The sequence below is a fragment of the Aythya fuligula genome, chromosome 14 (assembly GCF_009819795.1).
Source record: "Aythya fuligula isolate bAytFul2 chromosome 14, bAytFul2.pri, whole genome shotgun sequence".
Taxonomy (NCBI): domain Eukaryota; kingdom Metazoa; phylum Chordata; class Aves; order Anseriformes; family Anatidae; genus Aythya; species Aythya fuligula.
Window position 1 is genome coordinate 4,456,257 of NC_045572.1, and position 26,742 is coordinate 4,482,998.

General features: G+C 38.7%; 1 protein-coding gene across 3 annotated transcripts in view; it reads left to right on the plus strand.

Moving 5' to 3' along the window:
• Positions 1 to 26,742, plus strand: part of TENM2 (teneurin transmembrane protein 2) — an 895,032-nt gene that overhangs the window by 865,872 nt on the left and 2,418 nt on the right. For all 3 annotated transcript variants that reach the window (XM_032196709.1, XM_032196710.1, XM_032196711.1), the window contains 9 exons: positions 1,285 to 1,305; positions 5,289 to 5,521; positions 7,050 to 7,204; positions 7,696 to 8,570; positions 13,891 to 14,066; positions 15,663 to 15,898; positions 20,529 to 20,825; positions 21,738 to 23,352; positions 25,967 to 26,097. In XM_032196709.1, coding sequence (XP_032052600.1) covers positions 1,285 to 1,305; positions 5,289 to 5,521; positions 7,050 to 7,204; positions 7,696 to 8,570; positions 13,891 to 14,066; positions 15,663 to 15,898; positions 20,529 to 20,825; positions 21,738 to 23,352; positions 25,967 to 26,097 — 3,739 coding nt within the window. The remainder of the gene's footprint in view (positions 1 to 1,284; positions 1,306 to 5,288; positions 5,522 to 7,049; positions 7,205 to 7,695; positions 8,571 to 13,890; positions 14,067 to 15,662; positions 15,899 to 20,528; positions 20,826 to 21,737; positions 23,353 to 25,966; positions 26,098 to 26,742) is intronic.

Below are 26,742 nucleotides of genomic sequence, written 5' to 3' on the forward strand. Positions count from 1 at the left end.
ATTGTGTTTTGAGTACTGTTGGACAGCTGCAAATGACTTTACACCCAGTTTATTAGGATTCCCAATGATCTTTTCCATATCCTGTTCTCCAAAGGGAATTAGGGCTCAATGCAGCAAACATCACTTATAGAAGTAATTGTGATTCAGTGGACACTTCAAAATAAATATGACTTAAATGATTTAAATCTTCAAACTCTTAACCATTTAAGTATGAATTAGAATGAGTCTTCAGCTACTATCAAATAGCTCATATAATATGCAAATAGGGTTTCCATAACTATTACAGACTAAATGTATCACTTTGTTTAGATTTAACAATGGGTATAATTTGGGTTTTACGTAAGCCAATATAAATCTTTATAAGTCAGAATAAGCCAGCATGCATATTTCCTTTGCACTGTCCTTTCTGAAGGTACTTCATCTGAATGGCTAATAGAAATTCTGGCTCAGAAGTACTTCATGTCACACTTAATGTTGGTATTGGAAGTTTGGGGCTGTGCACTGAGTTCTGCAGCTCAGGAGTCATGCACCTCACTGTTTTATTCAATTTATATTCCTTCAAAGAAAAACACAGTGAAGCCCTGTAGTGTGGAGAATGTATTAATTTACTTCTGGGAAGCAGAGGATGCTTTTCTTTTGGCTTGTGTCTAGACAGAAAACTAGGTATCAATTAATGCTACACATCTCCCATTGCACAGTATCTTACTGCACACTTAAAAGGTATTTTTTTCTTTACCCTAACATTTGTTTTGATTGGCTTAACTAGAATCTACAAAAAATGCTACCAAGTAGCAGCCAAACTTGCCTTAAGCAGTTATTTTAGTGTCTGGGGGAGAAGAAAATAAACTGCGTAATAGAAATTTGTTTAGAAATAGCCTGTTGGAAAACTATTTTGATTAAAGAGGTTTCAACGAGCTGTCTGAGAATATCCTAATCCCAGTGCTTCCCCACTCTCACTTCTGTATTCAGAAAACTGCCACTTTTTCTCCCTCCTAGCCCAGAAGCTACGTATATTTCCATGTGAAAACTCTCTCAGTGGTCCAGAAAGCTTCCTGCAGCATACAGGGGGGTGGGGGATGAGGGAAGGGGTGTCATACTAGGGAACTAGATGTGAGTGGATCACTCTCAGTCGTTCTTCATCCATAAACCAAGTTAAGGCTAGTGCTGAAAAGAGATATCTTCTCCTGTGTCCTTTTGTAAAATAAAACAAATACTATGTTTGCTTTACCATCTATTCTTCAGCTAACTGTTTGTTCTTTTTCCTTCTGTTCCCCTTCTATAAAGAAATAAAGAGTTTAAACATAGGTAAGACACGAGCTCTTTCCCATATAATTTGATATGGTTTGTTTGCTTCATTGTGTTTGCTTTTTGTGTTGTGCTTCTTGTGTACCGTTATGTTCTTCATGTACCATATATAGAAACATTTTATGTGCTAATTGTGTGTTATGAATATGATAAGCGTTAGCAATTATGCAATGTAGTCAAAAAGCAACCAAATAAGTTCTGACAGTAATTAGAATTTTCTAGTAGAATGCAAATATAATGAACCCCAAGCTAACTTCTATATAAACAGTTCTCACTGCTGTCTGTAATTGGTCTAAGTGGTTGAGGTAAACTACAACAGCAGTTTTACGAATGCCAGAGAGGTTCACAAAAACACTAACAACTGGAAATAGGTCAAAAATGCATTTTCCGGTCATTAGAGATTTTTCTGAACCCTCTGTCCTATTTTTTATAAGATAGTTTCTATTTTCTTTCATTGAATGCATTTCACAGTCAGCCTATGGGGCTGGTTGTGTGCAACCACTAGATGGAATCACTGTAAGGTTCATAAGAGAGGTGTAACCTTTCTGGATGTTAGGAGAAAAGGGTTTTCCTCTTAGTACTGGGCTTTCTGGATGTGAGCAGCATAGGAAACACTTGTACCTTCCTCCATGTCATACCCTGCCAGGTGGAAAGGGTTGTTCAACCTGCAGAAGATCAAGTGCAAGAACAAGGAGAGCTGCTATAAGCTCTTCCATACTGTTCTGTCCATGACCTCTTTCATTTCTGCCATATAAGTTAGATGCAAAAGCCTGTCTGGAGTAAACAATATAATTTCCTGTTCATAATATATTTTGGTATATGAAATGTAACTCCACTGGATTTTCTTATCTATATGAATTCATTCACAATTTGCTAATGGTTACTGGTGATGCTGGAGGCTCCTCATTTGCAATTATAAGCATAGTTAATTTTTCAGGTGCTTAGAGATTTGCTCTGGGCAGCTTCTCTTTTTTTTGGTTATATTTCCAGAAAAGCTATTGTTAACACTGTTGATGCATGTATGAGAAGAATAGCAAGCACAAGCTGGTGCTGCCTGCACTTGCTGTCAGGCACCAGGCTTCCTAGCAGACCAGAGTAAGGTTGCAGGTGGTAGCTGCTGCCCTCACCAGGGAGGTTAGAGGAAGAGGCATTATTGGCAGAGGCCTCTGAGCAGTATCAGTGTTATGGAGGATCTTTTAAAGCAAGGTACATTCCTTTATTTTCTGTAATTCAAATAAAGGATTACCATGGCACAGAGAAAAGAGAAGATCTTTAGTTTTTCAGTTGCCAGTTGGAGAACTATTTACTATTCATTTATAAAACACATCTCACTATTTCAGGTAAGAAACTCCTAGATGTTTTTGGAGGCAGTGAATGCACGTTGCCTTCCACTAGTTGTCCTTGTGCCAAAGTCCCTCAGATCTTTTTTGTGGAGAGTCTTCCTCCATCTGTTCCCTTACAGAGCTCAAGAGCAGAAGTAAGTATAACAGGTCAACAGCTCCAGAGGGGTGCTCCCCTGATGGGGAACAGAAGCTAATGACCCACACTCTGGCAAGACTGCCCTGAGTTAGACTGCAGGGAGAAAGACAGGGTGAGCTCCGTGGACACGTGTAGGACTGCATCAGAGAACAGGGAGATAAGTGCATGTTCTACTGTTGTTCTTTACCCTGATTCATACCTTGTTCCACGCCGCAACAGTGGGACTTAGCTGAGGCTAGCTGCAGGCTGAAGGGAAGTAGGGGCACACTCACTTAGGAAGGCAGGCACAGGCTGGCAAACCACATCTGAAAACCCCAGAGACCTTTCCAGTCTCGCAGGGTGGCTGCTGCCCTGTGTCAGGCTGTGCTGGACCTGCAGCGGCAGTGGGGCAGCTCCCACAGGCTCAGTTCAGAGCAGCCCAGACCACCGAGCCAGCAGTACATCTGTGCTCCAGCTTGTACCTGCCTCAATTTGTCCTGATCCCCCAACGTGGGGCTCCACATGTTCCAGAAGAGCCAGGTTAAAAGCACTCAGCAAGGCAACAGAGAAGAGACGCAGCAAGCAGCAGCATTGAAGGTGTGTTGGCTGGTCTGCTGCTGTTGGAAAGCCCTGATGTAAATCTGGGTGTGTTTGCAAAGTGGAGCATGGCACAGCACTACTGTCACGGTGAAGTTGTGTTCTCAAGTGTTAAGGGCAAAGCATAGTGGAAAAAGAGAGAGCAGAAATTCAATACAATGAGTAATGTGCAGGTGTTTGTATGGCTCAGAGACTTGAGAGACTGAAGAAGTAGAAAAAATATTTTTTATATATGGCAAAGAAGATTTAGCTTTGTTTTGGTAGGATGAGAAGGAATGTGAAAAGAGTAGTCTCAGTCTGCTGCTGAGGGTGAGGAGAGGAACTTGGGGAATAAAGAAATTGTGCTCTGATCTCAAGAATGTCACTAGTCTCCCTGTATAACCTTGTCTATACCACTTAACCTCTCTGTGCCTCAGTTTCCTCCTCTGCAAAATGGGTATAATACCCATCTTTTTAAAGTACTTGAGATTCATGCATGAAATAAAACTGCCAAGTATTTTTTTTTTGTTTATTGTATTTTTTCATCTCTAATTTCTACACTCCTAGACTTCAGCAGATGGTATTACCTCTGCCTATTTAATTTTGATCAAACAGATCTCCTTCCTACTTTCTACAATTGTAGAACAAATTCTTATTGACCTAAAAATCATGGTATGCCAAAGACTGGCATAGAGGAAGATAACTGTAGAAAGTGATATTTTTTACCTCCTCATTCCTCCAAATCTGGTCTTGACCACATAAATGCAGTTGTCTTTGTGCTGCCAATAATCCATCTGCCGAAAGTGCCCTTACTGTACTTCCAGTGGATCTGATCAAGAAATGGCTTATGTCCATCATAACTTATCTCTGCGTATCCTCACTCTTGGAGATGGGCACTTTTGCCACTTGAAACTAGGAGTGTGGATATTTGGAGGCAAATCTCTCTGGTTACTGGTAAGTAACCTTCATTTTTTTTCTTCCTGTCTTCATTTGTCTTCTATGTTTTGAAACCACCATTGACCTTATTTATGCTCACCCATAGGCTCCAAAGGCTGGAAAATTCAGATCATGCTTAAATTCCAACTAAATTGAGTTAAACTAGCCAGGCAAGATTTTGAAAATATTTCTGCACTGCAGTTCTGTGTATGTGAATGTATATATATCGCCAAGATTGACATTTCTCAATTTGCAGATGATTTGCTAAAGTAGTTCCAAAATGTGACAAGCTGTCAAAAAACATATATTTCATAAGAGAAGTAGCTTTCCATATAAGCACACGTCATAATCTCAAACTGAAGATCAGTTTGTCAGTAACAGAAGGTTTGGAGTTAAAGTCAGACACTTGGGGTCTCTCTGGTTGTAGTTACATAACCATCTTCATCTACCGTAAATGAGATTCTTGATAAGAATGAATAAGAATGAATTTGCTTTAGGAATAAATTTGTTATGCTTCTGCCTTCTATTTATGCAAGACCTCACAAATCTTGTGGCATAATATAAGTAACTCAGAAGCTGATTCTTTGATCTTATTTCTATGACTTCTCCTTTCAAGGGAAGTAATTTAAAAAACAAACAAACAAACAAACATGGGGTGGGGATGGTAACAGTTAGACGTAAGCCAAAGAGAATTGACCTGGCGTGCATCTAAAGGGCTAAAAGAGCTGAAGAGGAAAGTCTGCTGTGTGGCTTTGGCTTATTGGGATCTATTATGCAATGTTTGGTGTAGCAAAGAGAACGAGATTTGGAATGACAATCCTGCTGAAACACTGACCAGTTCCTAATCAGATTAAATCCTCAAACTGTAGTTATACAGATCCCACCTCTGTATGGAAGGTGTCAGACTTTCTTTCCAGATCTCTGTGTGTCTGATGAATATCTAAGCTCTGAAAGCCCGTGAAGTTTTTAGACTGCTCAGCTGGTTCTGTTCTATGCTTTCTTTTTCCCTAAAGCAACAATCCTGCTCATAAATACTATCTGGCCGTGGACCCTGTTTCGGGCTCACTCTATGTATCCGACACCAACAGTCGACGGATATACAGAGTCAAATCCCTCACTGGCACAAAAGACCTAGCTGGTAATTCCGAAGTGGTAGCAGGGACCGGAGAGCAATGCCTGCCCTTTGATGAAGCCAGATGTGGAGATGGAGGGAAAGCAGTGGACGCAACCCTAATGAGCCCTCGAGGTAACGTAGTAAAAGAAGCCAGAGAAAATGACTGTGTGAGGCTAGGCTGGATGTGGAAATAATTATCTGGCAATTAAATCACTACTTGCTTGGTAATTTTTATTCCGTGCTTTAATTACAGTGGATTGGCAAGTGTTCGTGCTTTGTTTAGTTAAAGCAAACTTTATTACCCCAACACTGAATGCTGCAAAAGGAGAGAACAGAACACAAATTAGCAGGGTAACGCTCACTCCAAGAAGCAAACATGTAAACTGGGAATGAAAATACAGTTTGTAATATAGCATATTGGAAGAAAATCTTCCTACTGTGGCATTTTTCTTAGCTTTTATTTTATGTGTTTGCTTTTTCTTCCGATAAGGAGGGAAAAAAATTAAAAAAAAGAATTTTTGCCCTTTTGAGTTCCTAATTTTTAATAATAACAACAACAAAAAAAAAAGTTATGTAGAGATTTGGGAATGTATTGCTTTTTAAGATTTTTTTTTTTCATCTTAATTGTAAATATGAATTACTCAGGTGTATTGCCAGATGTTTGAAACATCTTTGTGTTTTCTTACACTGGTTGAAGGTAACTAGATAACAGTAAAAGTGAATAAAAATGAGAGGTTCTGTTTCTTTGTATAGGTAATAGTTTTAGTTTATACAAGTACAAAATATGTTCGTGGGACAGCACAGCTTGCATGCTTTAAGATAAGCCTCGTCATTGAAGTTAAGAAGATAAAACTGTAGCTTTGACTGAGCAATGCGATGAATACTGCAACCACTTTAATGCAAAATTTTTAGATGAATATTTTATTTTAGCCCAAGAAATGGGCAGACAACACAGTGCACCAAATTAAAGCAGGCAAGTCAAGTGAGAAAAAGCCTCCCCTTCTTCATGACAGACAGCAGCATCCTTCTGTTCCTCCTTTTGTTTTCTATGCCTTTCCTCTCTGAGGATGTGCAAAGTGAAAGGCATTGAACCTTTTCTTTTTTTTTTTTTTTCCCTACTAGGTTTGAAACCCTGGTTATTTAAAAACACCAGATATTCTGCCCATATTCATTGTAGCAGGTCAAAGAATTTTAAAACATCCTGGAAGAATGTAATGTCTTATTAATTTTTCAAAACTTTTGAACCAATTCTAAAAGAATTCTAACAGTACCTCACATTTCCAAGATTAAAAATCAGTGTTTTTTTTTGTTGTTGTTGTTTTTGTTTGTTTTGTATTGTTTTGTTTAATGCATCTATGTGATATTTCATACAGAGTTTATTTTTAGAAATAAGTTGATGCATTCTGCTGACAACTTGGTATGTTTTGGGGATTTGTTTGGTTTTTATTTCCTTAAAGCCCCAAAGGATAAACCTGCCTTGTGCCATTTCTTCAGCAGAAGTACAGCTACTTGGAGGGTTCCAGGACCAGGCTCAGAAGCCAAAGGTACAAGTTGGAAGGCAGGAGAAGTGAACACACTTTACCATCTTGTACACTTGTTAATGAGATTAAGCTACCTTGATGCTAGGAGCTTTGCTGAGGACTGTTTTTCATACTTGCAGGAATCGCAGTGGATAAGTATGGACTCATGTATTTTGTTGATGCCACAATGATTCGAAAAGTGGATCAGAATGGAATTATATCAACTCTGCTGGGCTCCAATGACCTAACTGCCGTTCGACCTCTAAGCTGCGATTCCAGCATGGATGTCAGCCAGGTAGATTCTTGCTGCTTTTTTCCTGTCAGCATTAGAAGAGATGGGCATCTATTTTGGATGACTGCTTGGCCACTTAAGAAATACATTAGGCATCACAAGATGATAGCGTATTTGATTCATTACTGAAATGAGTGAACCATCTTTTTACTGTGGTTAACACAGGTTATTTATGCAACTGTAGAGAAATAAGGTTGAGATAATGGGAGTTATTGTCTTAATTGCCTGTTTTTCTGTAATTATTGTAGAGCTTTCACAATGTAGCAATCATTCTTTGCACAGAAACACAATTAGCGGAAGTTACCACTGCACATAGCTTTAATATTTCCGAAAAAGAAAATAATTGTTTGAAGTAGCTGCAGTTCATGACTTAGTTTCATGATTTACGCTGATAAACCCCTCACTAATTTGCTGTTATTACACATGGAATTTTAAACACTAGAAGTGTACTTTTCAGTTACGAGTTTTACAGTAATAATTTGTGCAACTCATAGGTACGGCTGGAGTGGCCTACTGATCTCGCTGTCAATCCCATGGACAACTCACTTTATGTCCTAGAGAACAATGTTATTTTACGGATCACAGAAAACCATCAAGTTAGCATTATTGCTGGACGCCCCATGCACTGCCAGGTTCCTGGTATAGACTACTCTCTTAGCAAACTGGCTATTCATTCTGCACTTGAATCAGCCAGTGCCATTGCCATCTCACACACAGGAGTTCTTTACATCAGTGAGACAGATGAAAAAAAAATTAATCGGCTACGCCAGGTAACTACCAATGGAGAAATATGCCTTCTTGCAGGGGCAGCTTCAGACTGTGATTGCAAAAATGATGTCAACTGTAATTGCTATTCTGGGGATGATGGGTATGCCACTGATGCCATCTTAAATTCACCATCTTCCTTAGCTGTGGCCCCAGATGGTACCATCTACATAGCTGATCTTGGAAATATCCGCATTAGGGCTGTCAGTAAAAACAGGCCCATTCTTAATTCTTTTAACCAATATGAAGCTGCATCTCCAGGAGAACAGGAGCTGTATGTCTTCAATGCTGACGGGATTCACCAGTACACTCTCAGCCTTGTTACCGGGGAGTACTTGTACAATTTCACCTATAGCAGCGATAACGATGTCACGGAGGTGATGGACAGCAATGGCAACTCCTTGAAGGTCCGTCGGGATGCCAGTGGAATGCCCCGCCACTTACTGATGCCAGATAATCAGATTGTCACGCTGGCTGTTGGCACTAATGGTGGACTCAAGCTAGTTTCAACGCAGACCCTGGAGCTTGGATTAATGACTTATAACGGGAACAGTGGTCTCTTAGCAACGAAGAGTGATGAAACAGGATGGACAACATTTTATGAGTAAGAATGTTTTTGGATATATTAAGCGTACATTTATTTTTCAAATGGTAGTGATTAGGCCCTGAAGTGATCCTACTGAAATTTGTTGTAGGCTTTTCACTGATGCTGAATAAGGCCTTTGCCTCTCAGTCTAGTACGATGCTAGACGTGATTAAGTGGCTGCTTGATCTCATCAGTTTTGCCATGTTCTTTAGGTGGGTATGGAACCACCTAAATTCCTGCCCATAGTTTGAGGCCAGTGAGGAATTTCGCTCACCTCCAACACGGACTGTGTGTGACATTCAGAAACATGTTTTTGTTTCACCAGCTTGGGCCCCTGTTCTTAGTCACCAGCAAGACCGCAGATAATTCAAATCCAAACCAGCCCCCAGCAATCTATTGCTCCTACTGAGTTGCCCATGTCTATAAACCTAAATACAGCGGTTTCCTTTGGAGCTGAAATTATCTTTCTGTTCAGACTCATATATTACTCATGGTTGATAAAATGTTGATTAACTTTACTGATTGTTCATTCTTGAGACAAGTGAGGAAATTACATCCCCAGCTATCTGTCAGACCCCTGTGTAACTTGCATAATTTGTAGATAACCCAAAAGCACATTGGTGTTCATGAGCATATAGATTAAAAAGACAGAATTTCCTCTTTAAATGAAATTCATCAGATGAAGTTCAAAACTATATTAAAAATATAGAAACACTATTCTGGTTTTCTTTAATAGTTAGCTTATTCTTAATAGTCTTATTGCCATTTACTGACCAACCATTTTTTAAAATAGAATCTAAATGGAACATTCAAAATGTATGTATGATGTTTAAGTATGATAAGTCTGGTGCTTTTTTTTTTTCAGATAGTTAATTAATAATTGCTAAATATCATTTCTCAAGTTACTAGCTAGAAAGGGTAAACAGGGTTTTATATTTAACCTGTATAGGTTTATCTGTAGACTTATCTTTAAGGTTACAGAATAGCGATGATGCACACCTTTTTTAGTTTATTACTGTATTCATCTCGGCCACCACTTTCTTATTTTTTAGAGAAAATATAAGTAATGCAGGATTATAAGAAACTGTATTCAGTCTGCTGAATACATCTAAATTAGCATTGCACATCAGTGTTTTCTCCACGATGCCTTTCTTTCCCTTAAAAAGGAAAGCATTGCCCTCTCGTGGCCGTCTTCAGATGTGGCCCTGGGAATGGAACCACTGTTTTTTCATATGGACTGTTGGTAGATTTGTGGTTTTATTTCCTCGTTAATGTTTTAGTAAGAGTATTTCTTTAACACACATTAGTTACAAAAATAATCCAGTTCTGTTATTCCTCTAGTTTATGTGAAACTGCACCCTAAAAATGCTCATGGAATTTAATTTGTACAGAACATCGATGTATGCATGTGTACATGCAGACCAACACATACACTATTTTAATATATGTGTGTGAAGTTATATAGTGCATGTGTGTATGCATGCAGCGATGCACAGCAGGAACAGACAAGACTCTTAAATAGTGTAACAGCTAACAGCAGGCTCATATGGGGAAGATTTAGGGTTGGTCTGGGGCATGAAGCACACATCTTTGAAGTGGTCCTCAGTGGTATTCCACTTGGCCTTAGGAGCATCCTAAGAGAATGCTATGTTTTTTTTTCTTGAATCGGCTTATATTATTATTTTTTTTAAGAGAGGGAGAATAAGTGTGCATGCGCATATATGTGGCTCAGCACCTTGCCCTGCTCTATGGTAGGTCCAAAGCTGCTCTTGCTCCTTTCTGCAATACCGTGGATGAAACTGTCCTGGCTTCTCCCACCTACAAGCCATTGAGCTTGTGTAGTCCACATTTCAAACCTCAAAGACCAGAATGTTAGCAATAAAAAGGTGACACGGGTGCCATAATACTGGACATGGGAAAGCGAGTGTTACCACGAGCCTGATGAAGGGATGCAGTCCAGATGTTTGTAGCTCTCTGTGAGCTTTACAAATGCTGAAATGCATCTCATGACTGAACTATGATGTCCATCACATCCCCGTGTGCCTGTTCGGTGACGCAGAACGTCTGAGCTGGTTGTGGCCAGCTCAGAGGCGCTGGGCTGTCCAGCACTGTCCGCACATCGCAGGCAGCATCGTCCAGCAGCTCACACACCTACAGGGCCCCGGTGGCTGCTGCTGCGTGTGGGCAGCGTGGGGCAGCAGCTGGCACAGGGACCTGAACCCGCTCTGCCGGGTCTGGGCATGGCAAAGCGGTGTGCTAGGGAGATGGTAGTGGGCACAGGGAGATAGTGGTTTTTTTAAAGTACTAGGATCTTAAAAGGATCCTAGTACTTTTAGGATCCTAGTTTTTTTAAAGTACTAGGATCCATTCACTCCCTAGAATTTTGTTAATAGAAAAAGCTTGCAGTGAAACTGTGCTGTAGCTGGGGTAACAAGAGCTCCATAATTTCAGTGCATCCATCAGATCTGACTCATCTCTCCTGATGCTGTGTCACACTGTGATAGGTAGTAGCTGCTTCTAAAGGAGATACGAGATGTCCCAGACTGATCCGTATATTTTTCTGTTGCCACATTTTCTGTTTTGATTTGTTCAGAATTGGGTTCCTGTTATGAAGAAGAAAGGTATATAAGCATATAATTCCTGTAAAACATTAATATTATTCAGATAAATGACTGTTTTCTGAAGTCTACTGAGCACTTGGTCTCAAGAATACATACATTCAAAAAAACCCTCAATAATGTCACTTCTAAATTACAGAGTACGTAAAAGTTTTGTTTTGTTTTATTATTTTTTTTTAATAGGATTTTATTGATGCAATGCATTAAAAAAAAAAAAGCAACACCTTCCTTATACTGCAATCTATATATATAATTGTATTGCAATCTATATATATAATCATTAAGTAATGATTTTTTATGTCTAGCCTATAAACTAAATGGTCTGCGGATCATCATAGAGAGTACTGTTGTTGTCTTATAAACCCTTTTAATCTCTGTCATTTCTCTTTTAAAATAGTGTGACCAGCACTGGGAAAAATGCCCCATGACAGGGGTGGCAAAACACTGGTTTCTAGAAATAGCACTGGAATATTTTCATTTTTCTGTTTCAGTCTCTGTACATACTCACCCATATTTACTCTTAGACAGTCCTTGCACTTTGAACAGAGATTTTCAGTGACTAGCCCACAGCAATCCCCAGGAATTTTTCCTGAGTTAATTAAAAACCCAGCAATGTGAATGAGGAGTTTAAATTAATCTGTCTCGTTTGCATTACCTGAATATATTTGCTGATGGGGAGTTTCACCAGCCATTTTTCTAGATGTTCACCAGGCTCTACATAGTCACTCTGAAACCACTCATCGACTTTTCTAGTTTTGTACTAAATAACAACATCCCTTCTGTAATATTTGACACCAAAGTATTCTCTTCATACCTCTGCTAGTCACTAGGCGTGCCATAGTAGCCCATATACAGACAGGGGGTATCCCATTATTGACCTTTCAGGTTTCTGAAAATCCATTTTTTGTGCTGCTTGTTTTTCCTTGCTAGGTGGATGTTTGGCTGGATCAAGTTCTCCCCTCATCTATGCCTTATGCATACTTTGCAGTACCTTTTTTATGGATCCTTTTACGTAGACTTAACCAAAAAACCTTTCATAGATTATCTAAATGTATTATCTTTTATCCAGTATCTTGTTGATATGGTAAAACATATGTATGTATATATATATATTTATATATATATGTATTTATATTCTAATGGGTAGAAGCTTGTGACTTTTATTAAGAAAAATCATGCTGCTTAATCTTTATTTGATCCTGAACTGCTTAAATGAACACACTATATTATTGGTTCCTTCTAGGTCGCATGATGCTTTGTTTTATTGATTTACTTCTTTGCCTAATGCTTCCGTTGGTTCTGGTAAGACTTGTTGCTCCACAGGTGATTTTTTTCCTTCCTCCTCCATAGTCAGTTGAATGGGTGCAGCCATTTGCAATGGATTTGAAAGGCATATTTTATATTTGTGTTAACTCAGGAGCCTATTTTGTATATTAATTGTGGAGATATGCTGTACAGTTCAGGTGGCCTGCTTTGAGGTTTCTGAATGATTTAATTGTAAAAAATCATGTTGAAAGCACTGGCATTTTTTCTTTTTTACAGCTAAACACAGACCTACAAAGAAATCATCTAGCTTCGTAATACTAAATGTATCACTCTTCTCTTCTGTTACTCTCAGGCAGTGCAAAGGATTTACCAGTTCTCTTCCAGGCTTCTCAATCATTGGATTTCTACACTGGAAGGATGACCAGTTGGTTTCAGTCTCTACCTAAACTTTTCCCTTTATCTACACAGGACATTTTTTCCTTGTCTTTCTGCTGTGTGCTTTGGTAGCGGCTGGGTGAGAGACTCTTGCGCAAGTAGAGTATTGCAGCAACTAGAGGAATACTGATTTTGTGTTTCAGGTCCCCTTTTCTTGCCCTTAAATCCAAAGGATTGCTTCTTTAGCATATGTATGCACAAAAATATAGCATATGAAAGGAAAGGGAGAAATGGTATGATTTGATTCCAGGGAGCATTCCTACTTTGCCCCCTCCCCAGGCATTATAACTCTAAATAAATCTAGTGGCTGCTCTAAGGATCAATAAACTCATGGAGAGCCCTCTTACTTTTTATTATTACTATTATTATTATTATTTATTTTTATGCTTCTGGAGCACTTAATTAATCTTATAAGGTATATTTTGACTGCTGCCCTTTGTGCAGCTCCAACCTGTCCTGTTCTTTAACTTCTCATTCTTAATTTTTATGAGCAAAAGATTCACCCAAAAATGCAGTGCAAGTGCCACAGATAAGATCTAACTGAAATGATTATGTTCTCAAACTGATGTCTCTTATGGCAAATTTATTCCTTGATATGTCATTTAAAATTCTACTTAGTAGTTTTCACTAAGTATGCAGTTGCAAATGTGCAGTGTACGCAATTGTATATTGTAGTATCCATAACAATGCCACTTCTGTAGAGTGAAATGCAACAAATAAGCTATAGATGAATTTACTAACTGTAATTGAGCCACATATCACTCTGTATATCCATAATAATCAATTTTAAAAGAGACTAGTCTGAATTTACACTCATGTAGCTGAGATCAGTATCTCTAAAATTAATATTTCATTATTATAGATTCTTTCAACAACAGAGAAATAGTTATGGCCAAAATGTTTTTGAAAATCTGTTTCATTCTGTATTTTTGCAAAAATTTGGTGCATTATTAATACATTGGGTATTGAAATGAACATATATCCTCATGCTTTTTTGCTCTTACTAACTTTTCTATTAGCTATGATCATGAAGGGCGCCTGACCAATGTAACACGTCCCACTGGAGTGGTAACTAGCCTTCATCGAGAAATGGAAAAGTCTATTACCATCGACATTGAGAATTCTAATCGGGATGATGATGTCACGGTCATCACAAATCTCTCCTCTGTGGAGGCTTCCTATACAGTTGTTCAAGGTACCAAAGTGCACTTCTCAGCACATCTCCTAACCACACACACAATTTGAGAAAGCAATTCTCAAAAGATTTGTGTCATAAGTACAGTCATGAGCAGGGGAAAAAGTATAAGGTTTGCAAGACAAACTCTCATAAAGCTCATTCCTAAAATGACAGGTCTTCAGGACAGGTAAGAGACATTTCACAATCATACTTTGCTTCAAATATGTGTGGTCATTATCTGCTGATGAAAGTTAGTCCTGCTGTTACCTCTTGTATCAGGTTCACTTTACCCACTCACATATTTCTCTGTACTTCACTGCAAAATTGGTTCTGACTTCACTGCCACAAAGATGCGGTCTGACTGATGAATGTTGGCTATCTGTGTAAAAGCCCTTGTGGGAAAACAGGCTCAGGTACTTTTTATTATTAGACATAAATCTTCCAAATTTTTAGACTACCATTAAGTAAAATGTAAAACAGCACCAGCGGATGATCTTGTGCCATAATTAGCACATCAGAGAACAGCGTGACAGCCCCATCATGTCAGAAGAGATTATCAACAAAATGGTGAAATGTTTATGTAGAGCTTTCCAGCACCCACCCACTGTTTCTGATGAAGCAAAAGCAATCACAGTTATCACAGATAGACCAAAAGAAGTTTGGTGAATGATGAGGATTTTTTAATTAAGATATAATGTCACTGGAATAAGAATATCATCACTGAACAATAGTGTCTTCCTGACATAAATGTCAACATTTATACATTATTATACCGTGACATGCATGGTTACAAAGACTTTATTTCTCTTATACCGGTTGATTAATTATGTAGATGCTGTCCTATTGTCAGACAAATATTGATGCATTGGTGACAGCTGCACACTATAACCCTCCATCCTGACTGTCTTAGAATAGACATCACTGTGTCAGAGTTGAGAGAATAGCACTGCTGTAAAAGTACTGGATTATTTTTATAACTTTTCTCAGAAAGCAAAAAGGCCAGGTGTGTGATTGGCTAGGACAGTTCTTGTGTGGCAGAATGAAGAATGACAAATAGGGGACTGTGGCTGCCAGCCTGTATTGTTGGAGCCTCGTACCTTGAGGATTTAAAGCTAAACTGATTCTGTTCAAAGCACCTCCTTGGAGACAGTTTCTAAACAGAGACAGAAAAAGAAGAGGAGCTTACTTGTTCACACCCATAAAGAGTCCAACAGTTGTGTGGAGTCTTTTGTTTGTTTGTTTTCTTTTCTTTTTATCCTAGAATTTAATGTTTTGTTGTTTATCCAGCAGTTCAGTTTTCAGGACTTTTTGTTCATATTAGAAATAAATTACATGGTTGAAATATATCACTGTGCATTTTGATTCATAATTAAGACTAAAGGAAAAACGTAATGAAATAAACATAGTATCTCTCTGCAGGCTCACTGTTACACTACTGTTCTTTACATGAATCAGCAACATCTGTAATTTCCACCATAGTACCACGTAAGTGGTAATTGCAGGCTGACTTCATTTAACATCAACAGGAGTGCAATAAAAAAACAATCAAATTAAGCTATGTGTTTTCTTTATGACTGGAGTAGCTAAATTATTTTCTTTTCATTATTGCTGTAGATCAAGTGAGGAACAGCTACCAGCTCTGTAATAATGGTACTTTGAGAGTGATGTATGCCAATGGCATGAGCATTAGCTTTCACAGTGAACCTCATGTCCTGGCCGGGACTGTAACTCCCACCATAGGACGATGTAACATTTCTCTACCAATGGAAAATGGTTTGAACTCAATTGAATGGCGTCTGAGGAAAGAACAGATTAAAGGCAAAGTGACTGTGTTTGGAAGGAAGCTCAGGGTAAGTAGAATTATTGTAGTGGCAGCATTACAATAATGGTCTTTTCTTCTGTGGGCAGACAACTTTCCATTTAGAAGAACACGTCTTTTCTATTTTTATTTCTTGAAAATGTGCAGCTCTCAGATTGTCTTTGGTGTGAGAACCATTTCTTTGTTTGAGAGGCCAGTTAAGTACATGGGATCACCTTCTGTAATAAACTGTAGAATTTTCATTACTAAAAGCATTCCAAAAGAGGTTGGTAAAAATACCCAGAATATTGCTGCAAGTGAGGAAAAAAAATCTAGCCAGTCATTTGTAAAAATTCTAGGGCACACTTTACACAGTTAGTCTGTGAAGCCAGCACTATTACTGTTGGAGCGGTTACATTCTGCTTCCCTAAAATCCCCTTACAGTTTCATTAAGACAGGCATATTGTGTTGATTCCCTTTCCTAAGTGGCATGATTGGAAAGTAATTGCCAGAATTACAACGTCATAAGCATAGGCAATGAAAGACACTCTGGTCATGTAATCCATCCCCTGCCAAATGAAAGATCTGCTGCATCCAGATTAATCCCATACTCTGCTCATCTAGTTTGTATTTCACACCTTAAATACCCAAACTTTCTCTGGTTTCTTCAGCATATATAGTTTTGAAAGGGTTTTGAGATACTGGGCAGAAAGAAAAAAATGTAGCGCTGATCCAAATCCGGGTTCTTCTAAATAATTCTTTAATGTCATTGGTCATGAGATACAGTTCAAGATGTGTTCAAGATGACCGCATTAAACACAATACATGTATATGTAGCCAACTACTCAGTAATTTACAAAAATTAATTAGACTAGGATGTTAAATTTTGATATTTCCTATTGCTTAACATCCAGTTCACAGTCTTGAACTAACAAGTCTTTCCTTATTTTCACAAATCCTCAGAATGTGCATGTATTTGTGAGAGAGGGAAGATTAGACGAAAAATGGAATAAGATTAGCAGCTAATCCTTAATGGCTAAATTTCATGGCTGTGTAATTGATTTTTGATGTGTTGACCTGCAGAAATTGACTGTAAGTAGAAAATAGATCAGCTCTGTATTTTGACTAGGTGTTCAAAATAAAAATAAATAGGACCTTAAAATGAAACTGCTGTAATCCTAACTCTCGATACTAAAAATTTAATAGAGGTACTTGTGGTAATTAGCTGAAGTTAAACACGTCTTAGAGCTGAAACCTCGCTTGAGATGGATTTTCTTGCATCATGTTTATGCAAATCAAAACACCGCTTTATCTAGCAACACCTCAACATTTAATTGTCTGGTGTTAGTTCCTGTAACAATAATCACATATCCATTTAGCTCTTTTAAATGAAAATCACTATGAGATTATAACAGGTTGAGTGGACTGAAAATGAAATTTGAAAATGAGGGAGAAAGCACAGAATTTATTTGCATCTCATTTTTATTCTAATTCATCTTTATAAATTGTTTAGTGAATGAAATAGAGCAACTGTGCTGGAAAATCAGGGGGAGCAGGGTGTAGGCAGGGCAGCCGTGGCACCTATCGTACAGACAGGGAAGGGCTGCTGCAGAACACACAGTGTCAGGAAGACCAAAGGGAGGGTGTGTGGAGCCATCGCCTGAATCCCAAATTCAGGATGAGCTATTAGTGAAAGGTGTTATTATGTGGAACTCATCAGTTAGAGAACTTAGTGTTAATTTTCATTCTTGGATTTATTCGTATGTGTTGGCAGAGCTGAAAGTGAAGTACAGGTGGAAGAACAGACTCTTCAACTGGTTGAAGATGATAGAGCCTTATATGATAGTTTCTTCATATTTTGGTCCCATTTCTTATAAGTATCAGACACACAAACGGAAGCGGGAACAAACATGGACCTCCTCCAGCCGCATGCATCAGGCACAAAGTCACACAAGCTTAACAAACGCAATGTGTTTGAATAGGGGCAGACCATGAAAGTGGTTGTACCAAGTAACTTGCACAATGACTGCATGTCCCTGAAGGCTTTGAACCCTTTTTGCTCCAAGACCCTTTTCTCCAGGTAGTGCTGTCACCTGTGCTTCCCCAGATACACACACCTGGAGGCGGTCGGGCTGTACCTGCAGGGCTCTGTGGACATGCCTGGGTGGGCTTGGGTAGCCTGGAAGGGGAGAGCTGTACCTCCCCTTTACATCAGCCAACTCACTGCCCCCTAATATTTTATGTGCCCCACGTCTAATGTCTTGCTAATATTTTCAGATAAAGTCTAGATAATTTCATTCAGAAGAGGTTTTGATACACTGCAACTTTAGGGATTTTTGTTGCAGGACCTCTTACCGACGCACAGAAGGGCTCTTCCCTATTGTGACTTGTTCAGCGGCAGTGAAAGGAAGAATCAGATGTGCATGTAGATAGCAGAACAAAAGAGAAATGGCTTGTTAGATAATCTTCAGTCATGATATTTGCCATAGTGTTATTAGTGTTCCCAAGAAGAGTGGGAGTTTGTCATTTTGTTTGGGTTTCTATATAATTAATATGACACTACAATTACACTCTGTGGTTTTACTTATTTTACAATGAAAATGAAGTTACTGAGTTACCCAGGCGGGTGCTTCTTTATTCTTTAAGTGATGTTTATCTATGTGCATAGCTCTTTTTCTATGTAATCATTTCAAAAACTAATACTTTAGTTATCGAAGGGGAAAAAAAATAACCTTTATAACATCTTTGGGAAGAGGGAGGATACCTGGAATCTGACTTTCCTACATGCAGATTAGTTATACCTTCTGTGCTGGAGGGAAGAAAGGGAGGAATCCACAGAAAACCCAACTGCTTTATGAAGCTTCAGAAATTTAAAATAAAAGGCTAGAATTTGATTCTCAATGTTTCTGAAAGACTGGAGTAGAAAAAAAAAATAATTAAAACACCTCTGCCTATCCACAGAAGATCAGAATCTTTCCATCATAGGCTAGTCTTTTATTTTAATGTGACAGCTAAGTGTTTTTGCGGAGCTTTCTCCTGCTTCCCCAAGACCTCTATGAAGGAAAGAATTCGCCTTGTCTCTGTCATAAGGATCGATCTCTCATTTACAAAGGTAAATGGTTGAGAAAATATTGATGTTGAGTTGCCTTCCATAGCTTTGTTTCCATTAAAATGGGAGAGCAGAATATGATTTATTTTGCCAAGATGTTTTTAAAAAAAATGCCCTGTCTTTGCTTTGACTCACAGGAGAAGTTGGTGCTGGAAAAACCTTTGGGAAAACCTACAGAAAAAAAGCTTTTCCTAATGATTGCTGCTGAGGAAATGCAAACTGCTAAAGAGCTAAATTTTATTAATGGAAAAAATGAGGATAATGAGCGATAATTTGAAATAATTACTTCTTTACAAACACAAAATTGTATTAATTTTAAATTTGCTTTCAGTATAACTGAATTACTACAGAGTAGGTTGGGATGGGAATTGGGTTTACCCCTGCCAGTGAAAATATCTCAGAATAACTTTTATGTCTTCGAGAAAGGCTCAGGGTTAATTTACATATTGTTTGATGTGCAGTTTAATTTTGGATAACAGAAAACGTTGCTTAATCAAAGCTACTGTAAAACATAAGCTGAAGAACAAATTCCCAGAAACCGATGAATACTTTTTAAGTAGTCATTGCTGTCAAATGATATCTAATTTAAAGACTTCTACTTTATTAATGACGCATCTACAATTAAATTACTTAAGAAGCTTTATCAGATTACAGCATTAGCCTGAATTCTGTGGTTTAGCCTCCAGTGAATATATTTTTATATCTCTCATTATAGCACTTTCAGTAGAAACCTTACTATTTGGCGTTCTTATGCTCCTTTGTTTCTGCTTTGCTCTTTTGCTTAAAAAAAAAAAAAAAATTAAAAAAGCAGGGACTGAAACACTTCATGCTGTGCTTTAATTTGAAAATTGTAACTGAAAAATCTGGATAAAATGAAAAATATTTAACCTAATTACTTAGAACATTTGTTTCACACAATCAGAACTCCATCCCAGCCTGTATTACCAGGATTTTTGATCAGAAGAAATGAAACACAACCCAGCTGATGGGGTTGCTTGAGAGATCTCTTGAATGTTTGGAAAGTAAATGAAGAAAGCATTAATGGAATCAATTAGTAAGCAGGGTGTTCCAGCTACAAAACCTAAGTGGCTAAACCTCCAAGAAGATTATAAAATTGCTTTTTTTTTTTCTATTGTCCTTGGAGTCATTGTAGGGAAAAAGGCTCAGAACTACTGATAGCAGAAGTAGAATGCAGAATCAGAAGTAGTGACAGCAGAAGTAGAGAAGTTACTTCCATGCAGAATCACTCATTTTGCTGCTGTTAACTGTTTGCAATTTAAGATACAGGTATGCGGTGTGTCTGTCCACTCTGACAAGAGGGAAGTCTTTGTAAGACTTCAGCTCCCACGGTGTGGGGAAATGGGAGATATCCCACTTGAAGCAGCATATTTGAAAATACCTGGAAATGGAACATCAAAGCCTGTTAATTAGAAAGCGTCCTACACTTTTCAAAAATTGGGGGAAATTTCATGCATACTACTTTTCATCCTTATGCATGCTACTTTCACTGTGGAAGTTCATACAAGCATAGTGCCCACTGGTCACTGAATACAGCCTTCTTTCATTTCAATAGGTTCATGGAAGGAATTTACTGTCCATTGATTACGACCGGAATATACGCACAGAAAAGATCTATGACGATCACCGGAAATTTACACTGAGGATAATTTACGATCAACTAGGACGGCCTTTTCTTTGGCTGCCTAGCAGTGGTCTGGCTGCTGTCAACGTGTCCTATTTCTTCAATGGACGCCTGGCTGGGCTTCAGCGTGGTGCCATGAGTGAAAGAACAGATATAGATAAGCAAGGCAGGATCATATCGCGCATGTTTGCGGATGGGAAGGTTTGGAGCTACACCTACCTAGAAAAAGTAGGTGATGTAGTCTTATGTTCTGAAAATAGCTACAAAGAGACAGTACTACTCCACTTCATTTTTAAGTGCTGTATATAACACATTAACACAAGATCTAAATATCTAAAATATCTGACATGCAGTTACATATGATGTAAGCTGTTAATAATCCCTTTGTACTTGATTTCAAAAGTTCTTAGTTTTCAATTAGTCAACTGAATTTGACTTATTTTTAATATTAAGTATTTTGTTCATGGTTTTTATCTTTTGATAAAGATAAAAAGCAAGTAGGCCACCACATAGTGGCATAAACTAACATAACGAATTGTGCTTAATTAAGACCAAAACCACATGACTAAACCTGACCAAAAGTTCAAGTAGAAACAGGTAATTCATCTCTAATCATTATGTATTAAAATAAAATATTATAATGCATTTTTATTTATCCTAATTAAGATTCTTTAATCGTGAAAGTCTTAAATACTTCAAAACTGCATATTATTTTCCCTCTACCTTCTTTGTTGTTTTAAGCAAGCCAGAGCTGATGTTTTCTTAGTTTCTCTTGTGTTTCATGGCAATAGCTGTGAATTGCTATTGCTTGCAGAAAGATAAATCAAGTAATTTACCTAACTCCTCTGCATCCTTAAAAAAAAAAAAAAATCCTACTAAAGGGAGAGTAGCTAATAGGTTGCTAACCTACACTTTCTCTGGAGTGTCAGCATATTGATTTCCAAGCAGCAGATCCTCTCATCCAGCAATCTGACAATACTCCAGAGCAGCTTCGTACCCCTAACTAATGTATATATGTCTCTTTTTATTAATTTAATGTTACTGCCTCCTCAGTAAACTTTGCTTTTTTTAAATGCCCTCTCAGAGGTCACAAGATGAAAGACAGTAACTGTGGGTGTGTTGTTTTTTTCTTCTCTATAGTCGATGGTGCTACTGCTTCAGAGCCAACGGCAGTACATCTTCGAGTACGATTCTTCAGACCGGCTCCACGCTGTTACCATGCCTAGTGTTGCTCGGCACAGCATGTCAACTCACACGTCTGTTGGCTACATTAGGAATATTTATAATCCTCCTGAAAGCAACGCATCAGTGATTTTTGATTATAGTGATGATGGGAGGATTTTGAAAACATCGTTTTTAGGTACTGGTCGACAAGTCTTTTACAAGTATGGGAAGCTATCCAAATTATCTGAGATTGTTTATGACAGTACTGCAGTTACTTTTGGATACGATGAAACTACAGGTGTCCTAAAAATGGTGAATTTGCAAAGTGGAGGATTTTCTTGTACAATCCGCTATCGTAAAATTGGTCCTCTTGTTGACAAACAAATCTATAGATTCTCTGAGGAGGGTATGGTCAATGCAAGGTTTGATTATACATATCATGATAATAGTTTTCGAATTGCGAGCATCAAACCTATAATAAGCGAGACACCCCTTCCAGTTGATCTTTACCGTTATGATGAGATTTCTGGCAAAGTAGAACATTTTGGCAAATTTGGAGTTATTTATTATGATATAAATCAAATTATTACTACAGCAGTAATGACACTGAGTAAACACTTTGATACCCATGGGCGCATTAAAGAAGTTCAATACGAAATGTTCAGATCTCTGATGTACTGGATGACTGTACAATATGACAGTATGGGAAGGGTAACTAAGCGAGAACTGAAACTTGGTCCGTATGCCAACACAACCAAGTACACCTACGATTATGATGGAGATGGACAACTGCAAAGTGTAGCAGTAAATGATAGGCCAACCTGGCGTTATAGTTACGATCTGAATGGAAATCTTCACCTTCTGAATCCTGGAAACAGCGTCCGGCTGATGCCGCTGCGCTACGATCTAAGAGACAGGATTACGCGCTTAGGTGACATACCCTACAAAATCGATGATGATGGATTCCTGTGTCAACGAGGCTCAGATGTTTTTGAGTACAACTCCAAAGGACTCTTAACAAGAGCTTACAACAAAGCAAATGGGTGGAGCGTTCAGTACCGTTACGACGGACTTGGCCGAAGGGCTTCTTGTAAGACTAACCTAGGGCATCATCTACAGTACTTTTATGCTGATCTTCACAACCCAACAAGAGTAACTCATGTCTACAATCATTCCAATTCAGAAATTACCTCTTTGTATTACGATTTGCAAGGCCACCTGTTTGCAATGGAGAGTAGCAGCGGGGAAGAATATTATGTTGCCTCTGATAACACAGGCACTCCGTTAGCTGTATTCAGCATCAACGGCCTCATGATCAAACAGCTTCAGTACACGGCGTATGGGGAGATTTATTATGACTCTAACCCCGATTTCCAGTTGGTTATTGGGTTCCATGGAGGGCTGTATGATCCTTTAACCAAACTCGTCCATTTTACCCAAAGGGACTATGATGTCCTTGCTGGACGCTGGACATCTCCTGATTACACAATGTGGAAAAACATTGGTAAAGAACCTGCCCCTTTCAACCTGTACATGTTCAAGAGTAACAACCCCCTCAGCAATGAACTGGATCTAAAGAATTATGTAACAGGTGAGACTTCATTGTGGTTTTTTGTTTGTTTTTTTTTTATAAATAACAGTAATAATAAGTTTGTGTGTTCTCTGGGGGAGGAAATCAGGCTTCCCCTTACTAGCCAGCTTGCTGGTGTGGGAGCATCCAGGTCAGGCCATTTTCCATTTTGTGCTGTTGGGCCGTTTTCCTTTTTGTGTCTGGCTGCTTTTGTTCTTTGATACCACTCCTCTGGTGCTAAAAGAGAAGCTGCAAGGAATAACAGGCAGGGAAAAATAAAGTACTTTGACCTAAATATTCAATTTCATCTAGGTCATAGTGCTCTTCATATTGAACTCAGTACTGTATGGAGATGTGTCCATGAAATATTTAAAGAAAAGAGACATCTCCTACAAGAAACACTGGCAGGTTAGTTGGAGAATCAGGAACCAGAACTTCTCAGTATCTCTTCCCTTCAGGGCTGCTTTCAAAATTAACTCCTGAGTTAGCCCATTGGCACATTATGAATTAGCACCAAAAATGGATTTAATTAAAACTCACTGTCCCATTTGGCTTTTAATATGCAAACTGTCTTTAGTCTTTAAAACAAAAACCTTGATTTTTTCACAATCATTTCCTCCTGTAAGGGTTAGGAAATTTTATGGAATGTATACAGCTCAGAAAGAGAAACAATAAAATAGTTTTGATCATGTATGCTAGAACTGGGTAAAACTTGTAACCTCTTCTTAAGTAGTAATAAATTTTCACTTAGTAAGATCACACAGTACTTGCAGTAGCTGCCGGCAATTTTTAAAAGGAAAGGTAATTAACATGTCTTCAGGAAAGGCATTTTTCAAAGTTGAATCTGTAGTATACAATAATTACAGCAATGATATTTTAAAAAATGAGCTATCTTAATTTTAGCAGTAATTTGAATTTCAAGAAAAGTGTGCATTTCCTTCAAAGAAAATCATAGCAGGTTTCATTAGTTGTTTGGGACCTAGTTGTATGTGTAACACACTAGTGGCTCTACTGTAGCTGCTTTGCAATTTGAAGATAGTGGGATTTGTGCCTGATAAGGTCAAAATATTGACTTAAACTACCTTGGGATCAAACTCTGTTGTCCTAAATTCAACAAAATTCTATTTGCATCCACAGCTGTTTGGTTGCAATCTTCAATGTCATCTTCTGATATTTTGCTATAGTCCGAAGTTGCATTTATTTCATTTATCCATCCATTGGCTGAAATCCTGGAAAATATATTGAAATATAGTGCACATTGGTACAACACATACCTTGTAGTCTGTAAAAAAGAAAAATCAAAATTTCATTGATGATGTAAATATTTGTTGTTCTAATCAAATGGTTGCTCTATGCAGATTGCTCATAAGCAAGTTGTCTTGCACAAGTGGTTTTGTTGGCACCCTGGTTTTCATATTGAAAAAAAAAAAAACAAACCTCTCTCTCTTGTGTAACTGGAGATGCATGTACATATCTTCACAGAAGCAGAGCATTTTACTACTCACTTCACTGTAGGGATGGCTAAGAAAAGGAGATGGTTGCTGTCAGATATCCACAACCAATAAGTATTACCCTTTCTGTGATGCAACGTTACCACAGCTAAAACTTTTGGGGAAGCAGGTGCTGGGTCGGGGCTGAGCACGCCCCGAGGTTTGCAGCTTCAGGCAGGTGCTCCGCAGGCGCTCTGCACACCGCGTGCCTGCCTGCTGCAAGCACCGCGCGCACTGATAGTGCCGGGAGCTGCTGGAGGCCTGCGAGGAGAGAAGGCCTCTGGGAATGGCAGAGGAGGTGGTTTTAAAAACTGGTTGTGATGAAATGAGCACAGCCCTGGTGAAACGAGAAGTGCCTGTGCCCCCACACTGTCTCTTAGCCTGTGACAGCCAGATAAATGATGCACAGTAAATCATTAGTTCTCTGTACCTGCCGAATGAGAATTACTGCTATTGCCTTAGCGGAAGTTAGTTGCTCTTTTTCAACCAGAAATGAAGGCAGGGCTTGTCAGGTCACACCGAGCACTGGGTCTCCCCGTGGCACGTCCCAGTGCGGAGCCATGACCTTGCTGGGCAGCCCCTCACCTGCTGGCTGTGCTTGGTGTGTGGGGAGGCTGCTGTGGTCCCGAAATGCAGACGTCTGAATTTCCAGCCTGGCTTCTGACTGCCCTCACTTGGTGGAGCCTCCTGAGACCAGACAACAGCTGATGGGCGTAGGACATAGAAGAGAAGCCGTGCATTTTCCCAGAGGACTTCTCAGTGTTCTCGGGGGTGCTAACCTAATAAAGCACCATTTCACAATCTCGTTTATGGGTTACATTAACCCTGTCAGAAGGTGTCAGAGATGGGACAAGTATTGCCTATGGTAAAGGGTTTTTCCATGTGCTATCGTGGAAAAAGAATGAGAGGTGGTGTATCACTGATCAACTATTCAGGATAAATTTGAAGCAACAGTACCTGTGTTTGTTTGCTGTGGAATACTCGGTGCTGTAAAGTGCCATGCTGCAATATAAACTATAAATTCAACTTGGATTTATACTTGCTACTTGAAACTAAGGGGGTCAAAGGTAGATTTCCTGAATTTATGGATTTCTTGTACTTACGCACATTTATTTCTCACTTGCCTGCTTACTTTTGATTTTTAGATGTCAAAAGCTGGTTGGTGATGTTCGGATTTCAGCTCAGCAACATTATTCCTGGTTTCCCTAGAGCAAAAATGTACTTTGTGTCACCGCCATATGAGTTGTCTGAGAGCCAAGCATGTGAAAATGGCCAGGTAGGCAGAAAAGCGAAGTTCTTTCTTTTGGTACATTTGCCCCACTCTATGAATAGAACTGCTGGCTTCTCGGTAGTTACAATGTAAGGCCACGCATTTATTTCATCAGTGTAAAATGGAAGTGAGTATAGCTAGATTTTATACTAATGAACAGATGCCTTTCTTGCCAGCCTTCGTTGTTATCATAATGATGGTGTCATTAGTTTGTCTTTTATTGAGTTCTTCCTTGATTAATGAGTTGTAACTTGATTAACTTGATTAACAGTGACAAAAGGAAACTCTGCATGGTAAATTATCATCTGTTGTACCTTTGGTAAAATTACCCTAATAACCTGTGTGTTACAATGAACTTAGGTTAGTACTTTGCTGTACTGCTAAGAAATGGTTTTACTCCCCGCCCTGTAATAGGATTTGTCATCGTTTTATGTTTGAAGGTTTTCTCACAGAGGCTTTGGTTTGCTACTGCTGTTACAGTGTTTGTTCTTGTCAGGTTAAGGGTGGGAAATGGTATTAAGCATTCTGCCTTTACAATAAATTCCAGCCAGTTGAATATACTTAAAAGGAGTAGTAGGCCAGTTTCAAACTTAGTCTGTGCTAGATTTACTTCACGTTTATGGAAGTACAACTGATATGACTGTGTAAACC